This window comes from Mesoplodon densirostris, chromosome 15, assembly GCF_025265405.1.
Source record: "Mesoplodon densirostris isolate mMesDen1 chromosome 15, mMesDen1 primary haplotype, whole genome shotgun sequence".
In the NCBI taxonomy this organism is placed as follows: domain Eukaryota; kingdom Metazoa; phylum Chordata; class Mammalia; order Artiodactyla; family Ziphiidae; genus Mesoplodon; species Mesoplodon densirostris.
Genome location: NC_082675.1, coordinates 84,821,946 through 84,828,430, shown reverse-complemented (window position 1 = coordinate 84,828,430; position 6,485 = coordinate 84,821,946). Strand labels below are relative to the sequence as shown.

Here is a 6,485-nt window from a genome sequence, read left to right as displayed (position 1 = left end):
CCGGGGCGGTGCAGGGCGCGCGCCGAGTCCTCAGGGCGTCCGCGGCGCTCGGCGGTGCGGTCCGGAGACCGGAGGGGAGGCGGGGACTGAGGCGGGGGGCGGGGGGTCGGCGGAGAGAGGCAGCAGCGGGCGCGAGGGCCCCTCCGAGGCTGCGGGCCCGGGTGCGGTGCAGACGCGGGGCGGGACGCGCGGGGCGGAGCGGGGCGCGGGCCGGCGCGGGAAAGCGGCAGGGCGGGGCGGCGCGGTTATTGGCCAAGCGCCGGGAGAAGGGGTCGCGCTCGGTGTCTCCTCCCGCCAGCTCCCGCTCATCTTCTCCGAGCAGAACAAGTTCACGGACCGCGGTACTCGCCCATCATGGATGTTCCAGGTAACCCAACTCGGCCCTACCCTCCGCGATCGGCGCGTTAACTGCATTCGTGCGTCTGTCTCAATGAGGACCATCGCGGGTCTGCGTCTGGGCGGAGAGAGAGCGGAAGAGAACATCGAAATCATTTTGTTCAGGGGCTGAGGAGGGAGGCTTCCCGTCGGGAAACAACTTGTCTCTTCTTATAAGGACTATTTAGGCAGTTGGCTGAGTTGTTCGGAAGCTGCGGGCGGTGAGGGGAGAGGTTTCTTTGCTTTTTGTTTCTCGCCTGGGTATTGCAGAGATATGTCTAGTTTAGCGGGGGAAGAAGGGGCCCGGTTACAAGTGCAGACGGGCGCGTAAGTTGGCAGAAAGCTGCAGAGGCTGCCTCCTGGCCGGGAGGAGAAGAGCCCGGAGTCCGGAAACAAAAGCTGCACGATAAGCCAAGCTCGGGGTTCCCAGCGCTGGAATCCTCTGGTCCTGCGCCAGAGAGAGGGATCCGAGGGGCTTCTCCAAAGGGGCTCGCTGCTGGCAGGGGAGGGCGCTGGAAGTGAATGTTCGGTTTTAGGATTTCTCTCTCTTCTTTTCTGGTTTTTGTTTTTCCTCTTAATCTTATTCGCCCGAAGGAGCTTCCTGGGGATTTGTTCTTGGGGTGGAAAACGGATAAGATCTTCACTAAACGGATAGCTTAAAAAAAAAAAAAAAAAGTCTCTAGGTCGGAGAAATAGAGGATGAATGAAAGTGAAAGCAGAGAAAGGAAAACGGTTTCTTGGTGTGGCTTTAGAGAAAATGCCTCTGAAATTAAAGCCATTAAGGCTTAGTGGATCTTTTTCTGTGCCTGTGTCTTGAGCCCTCTTTTGCCTTGGGCTGAATGGGCCGGGGTGGCGTTGACCGCGTCTCCGCGGGTGACCGGCCATGTCCTTATGGCCGAGGCCCTGCGGAATTGCGGGCCCCTTACCTGACCGCGCCCCCCGGCGCGCACCGCCCGGGAGCCTTCGGGGATGCCCTGGCCAGTGAGCCCCGGCGTTTCTCGGGACCGGTGTGCCAGTCGGGCTCTCCGGGGGGCAGTGCGAGGCACCGAGGGGGTGGCCTCCAGGGAGGGAGCCCGAGTGCCGCAGGGACCTGCTCGCCGCGCCTCCTCCGCACGCAGCTTCACCTTCCTGTCTCAGGGTTTGGGTTCTTTGCCCTGACAGGTCCGCTGGCGCCTTTCTTCTGAGGACGACCCCGGCCTTGACCATCAGCGCAGGGGACCGAGGCCAGAGGAGGCTACTCCCGGCCCCGCGCGTTCCCGCGCGCCCTCCCGCCCTCGCCGCGCCCCCGCGCGCAGCCCCCCGCAGCCCGGATGCCGGCGCCCGGCCGGGGCCCGCGAGGGCCGCCGCTGACCATGCCCGGGCGCCGGGGGGCGCTGCGCGAGCCGGCCGCCTGCGGCTCCAGCCTGGGGGCGGCGCTGGCCCTGCTGCTGCTGCTGCTGCCCGCCGGCTGCCCGGTGCGGGCTCAGAATGACACGGAGCCCATCGTGCTGGAGGGCAAGTGCCTGGTGGTGTGCGACTCCAGCCCGTCGGCGGACGGCGCCGTCACCTCCTCCCTGGGCATCTCCGTGCGCTCCGGCAGCGCCAAGGTGGCCTTCTCCGCCACGCGGAGCACCAACCACGAGCCGTCCGAAATGAGCAACCGCACCATGACCATCTACTTCGACCAGGTCAGCCAGCCGGCCTGCCCCTCGCCTCCCGCCCGGGGTGGGGAGGGCGGGGGGCCTGGGGGGTCGCCGGCTTCCGGGACGTGGAGTTCCAGGCTCTCCCCTCCTCTCTGCCCTTTCTCCCTTCTCCAGTGAGCTCTCCTTTTCACACTGTAGCTTTTTTTAGAACTAATCAGCTCAGTTGGCACTGGGGTGACTGAGAGTCCTGTAAAGCTAAGCGTCCCGTAGAGCCAAGAGAGCTGAAATAGATTTCCCGAAAGGACAGTGAACGTTTTGTTTTTCGCTGGCATGGGGGCCGTCCTTTGTGGTGGATGTTTCTGTCACCCCACTGGCCACTTAGAGACCGAGCGCATTTAAACTCTCCCCGCTCAGCCCGCGGGTTCTCCGAAGGTCTCGGCCTAGGCTCCGAAAATGTGTACCTACTGCTTATTTTGGAATGGACTGGGGAGAGGATGCTTGTCTTCAGAAAAATAAGTGGGGAAGAGTTGGGGGGGGGGGAAATAGCAGGTATAGTTATAGATAAACAAAACAAAACCGAGTGTGGTTATATGAATGCAATGTACGGTAAATACAATATATACAACATAACATAAAATGCATATAGATGTCATACATGGCGTGCTTATATAAAGAAAACACAAAATGAAGAGCCATGACTTAAGTTGCTCTAGCCACTCAACTTCTCCCACTGGCTTCAAAGCAGAAGGGCCTGCGTATGATCAGGCTTTGGCAACGCCTTCTCTGGGTTACTGCCGCCCAGGATGAGAGGCTGCCACCTTCCTCTAGGGTCCTCCCTCCCCACCTTGGTTTCTGTTGTTTTTCGGAAATAAACAGGAAACATTAGCGTGGTTTCCAAACTTTACCTCACCATTCCATTCCTTTTGCCAAAGTGCTTCCCACACAGGGAGCTCGGGCTTACTGAGCACACTTGATTGAGTCCCTTTCTCTCTGTTAACCAACTTGCATGCCTGAGTGGTGACACATCTGCACACACCAAAGCCTCTTCTTAGGCCAGTGTCTTTATTTGCTTTAATCCTTGTTAAGGATTATGTACTTGAAATTTGGGGAGGGGTGTGTACGGGGCGTGTCTCTCTTTAATCTGTTTTTTTCTTACGAGACATAAATGTCTTTAATTTAATTATGTCCAACTAAAGCAGGCAGTGAATTAGTTTTCACAGCATTTTTACACCTGCCCTTTCATTAGGGTGTCAAAAAAAACTCTGTGACGTAGGCAGGCTAAGTAGTAGTAGGATTCTAATTTTATAGATGAGCAAGCTATGACAGGGCAGATTAAATGATGTTTCTCTGGTTCCCCAGTTAGGGAGTAACTGAAACTTGCTTTTCTGGGGCTGGTGGGTGTTCTTCAGTCTACAGCAGGGCCCTGGATTTACCAGCTTCCTGAATTAGAAATGGAGGTGCGAGAGTTGAGGCCGTTGAGTTGGGAGAAGCAGCGCTGAGGGCTTGGAGAGGGGAGGCTTTGTTCTTTTCTCAAGCCTTGTCAGGCAGACAGGAACACAGCCTCGGAGGGAGGAGGACTCACATCCTGAAGCACATCGCCTTTAACGATAGAGCCCGAGTGTCTCTGAGCCCTGCAGTCGAGGGGCTGAAGTACTGCTTGGAGCTCCTTGAAGAAGCTGCTGTGGTGCAGTTGCCAGCCATCCCAGCAGTTGTCAGTGGCACCCTGCCCGTTGCTCTGGGAGCCGTGTGTGATCCATCTGTAATGAGTGTGTACAAAATAACAGCAAAGGGTGTGAGGTTGAAATTTATTTTCTGAACAGATGACAGGGCCTCTAATCTAGGATTTTGTTGTTGCTGGCTGTTCATTTTAAAAGCTGAGAACACCAGGCGGGCCATTTTATTATTTTAATTGAGTTGTGCATGTGTGTGTGAGGAGGAATGGGGACAGGTCCAGACAGAGGGGCCGTATTCCGCCTTGAATATCTGAAAGGGAATCTGTTCGTAATGGGGGGGAACCTCCACTCTCCAAGTTCCGCTTATGACATCCTGACAGTCTCATCCGTCTTTTATTTGAGAAATAGCACCTGGAGGGTCACGTGATTTTGTATCTCGTGGCTCATCTTGTCATTATTCTCGCACCTTGTGGAGTTCCCACCGTTTGAGCTAAGGGTGTCCAAGCTGCCTTTCCACTCTCACTTTAGTTGTCCAAGCTTACTTGCATGACATCATAGCTCAGCTTAGGGAGCAGACACCTCACGTGGAGTAAAGTGAGGGGAACTGGGCGCAGCCAGTGTTTATGGAGTGTGGTCTTTCACCCAGCAGCCTTTATTGAGCACCTACCGTGTGCTGCCGGCGGGGAGGGGCATGCGTGGGGCTGGGAAACAGAGAGGAAACCTCACATGGTCGGTCTGTTCTCTCCTAAAGCACACAAAGCTCGTCCCAAGCTTTATCTGACAAGTTATCTCACTGAGTTGGCCTCTTACGCCACAGTCCTTTCTTTGCCCATTCAGGACGGAGCTCTGTTTTGGTCCACGCTTCACGTTCAAGTCCCCAGAATCCCACGGACCGCTGAACAGACTCAGTTACAGTGTGTCTACTGAGCTGATCGTCTTCCCCTGCTTTCTCTCAGCCCTGCCCCACAGCAGCCACAATTTGCATCCACGTTTTCAACGCATAAATAAAATATACTCTAAAGCCATCCTTTTGAATTACAATCCATTAGCATCCTTCGGAAATCAATTCCTAGGCAGGATGTTGCGCTCCGGGGCTGCTTCCTTCCTGGGGCGGCCTGGGCACCCTGAGCAGGTGCTGCGGTGGTGCTTCAGCTCCTAAAGGGACGGGTGGGGGTGATTTTGTGAGTCTGACTGAAACACACGCGGAGGAGGGGCTTGTTCTGTGCGTGCTGTATCCCCTCTTCTTTTCCAGGTCTTAGTAAATATTGGCAACCATTTCGATCTCGCCTCCAGTATATTTGTAGCCCCGAGAAAAGGGATTTATAGCTTCAGCTTCCACGTGGTCAAAGTGTACAACAGACAAACCATCCAGGTGGGTTGCTCTGACAGCTGGACACTTGGGGCTCTGGATGAACAGTCCCACCCTCTGCGAGGCGGGGAGGACCAGGGATGGGGGTCACGGGGGCCTGGGCACCAGCTGAGTCCTCTGGGTCAGGACCCCGCATGGGTCCAGGTCCATGGCCAGGGTGGGGGGAGATGGGGGGGGGAGATGAGAACAAGTGGGTGGAATGGGGTGCATCGTGGTCTGCTGAGCTTTACCCTCTTCCTCGCAGGTCAGTTTAATGCAGAACGGCTACCCGGTGATCTCCGCCTTCGCAGGGGACCAGGACGTCACCAGAGAAGCTGCCAGCAATGGTGTCCTGCTGCTGATGGAAAGGGAGGACAAAGTCCACCTCAAACTGGAGCGGGGCAACCTCATGGGAGGCTGGAAGTACTCCACGTTCTCGGGCTTCTTGGTTTTCCCTCTATGAACGCAGCATCCCGGCCCCGCCCTGCCCCGCCGATGATGGGGAAGTTGCCATCTGGACCCAGGAGTTCACCCTTCCTAACACCCCGAACTTGCCAGAACAGGACAGCTCGTTTCTAGCCTCCTTTGTCGGACTGTTGTGGTAGAAGCGTGATCGCCTTCGGAACCTCCAGTGTTTTCTTTGAATGTTGACCATGCCTCTGCAACCTGACCTCTAATTAGTTTTAGATGACAAGGTCTGAAGGAGAAATGAAATGACGGATCTGAGCAATTTGTACCTGTGATTGTAAAGTCGATATGGGATTTTATCACTGGGACCACTGACTTCTCTTCTTTTGTCTGCACCTGGTACCGCTGCCCCCGGAATGGCCCGCAGGCTGCAGGCTGGGCTCACAGCAAGAGCCCTGCCAATCACCACCGCCCGACAGTCCTTGAAACGTGTTCTCTGTGTGTCTGTTCAGCCTTAAGAAAAAGAATGGCTTCGCTTTCATGCCGTTTTCCTCCCCACCCCGGATGGATGGGAGGACGCGGGAGGGGGAAGGGACATTGTGTTTAGAAGTGCTTTATCCGGAGAAGCAAATTTTGCGCCATTGGACTGCCAGTTTTGTTTTGTATTGTTTGTGTATATGTGTGTGTGTGCGTGTGTGTGTGTGCGTGTGTGTGTTTTCCCCAAGAAACTACTTTCCTTCCCACACACAGCTCTCCGTCCAAGTCCACACCCCTGCTCTTATCTTTTGTGCTGGGGTGAGGAGAGAAAAATGTGTGTTGAATTCCTGGATGAGACCAAACAAGACAAAACAAAAACTAACTGTGTATTTTGTTTTGGAGGAGACCAAACCAAACAAAAGGTACCTGTAGAGCAAAGTGAAAATGACAAACGGACATTTCTGCTTATTCTTTCAAAGAGATTCTCTCAGAGGCACTTTTGGAACTAAAAACCTGGATTTTTTTTTTTTTTAATTTACATTCTGGAATACTTTAAGAGACTGATGTTCCTGGGTGGCCTGA

The 6,485-nt window shown here is 55.1% G+C and overlaps 1 protein-coding gene across 1 annotated transcript; it reads left to right on the top strand.

Moving 5' to 3' along the window:
- Window positions 1-1,685: 1,685 nt before the first annotated feature.
- CBLN2 (cerebellin 2 precursor) lies at window positions 1,686-5,481 on the top strand. Its single transcript, XM_060119315.1, has 3 exons — window positions 1,686-2,042; window positions 4,923-5,042; window positions 5,284-5,481. Exons 1-3 carry the CDS (start codon window positions 1,686-1,688, stop codon window positions 5,479-5,481), a joined length of 675 nt encoding a protein of 224 aa, XP_059975298.1.
- Window positions 5,482-6,485: the final 1,004 nt, after the last annotated feature.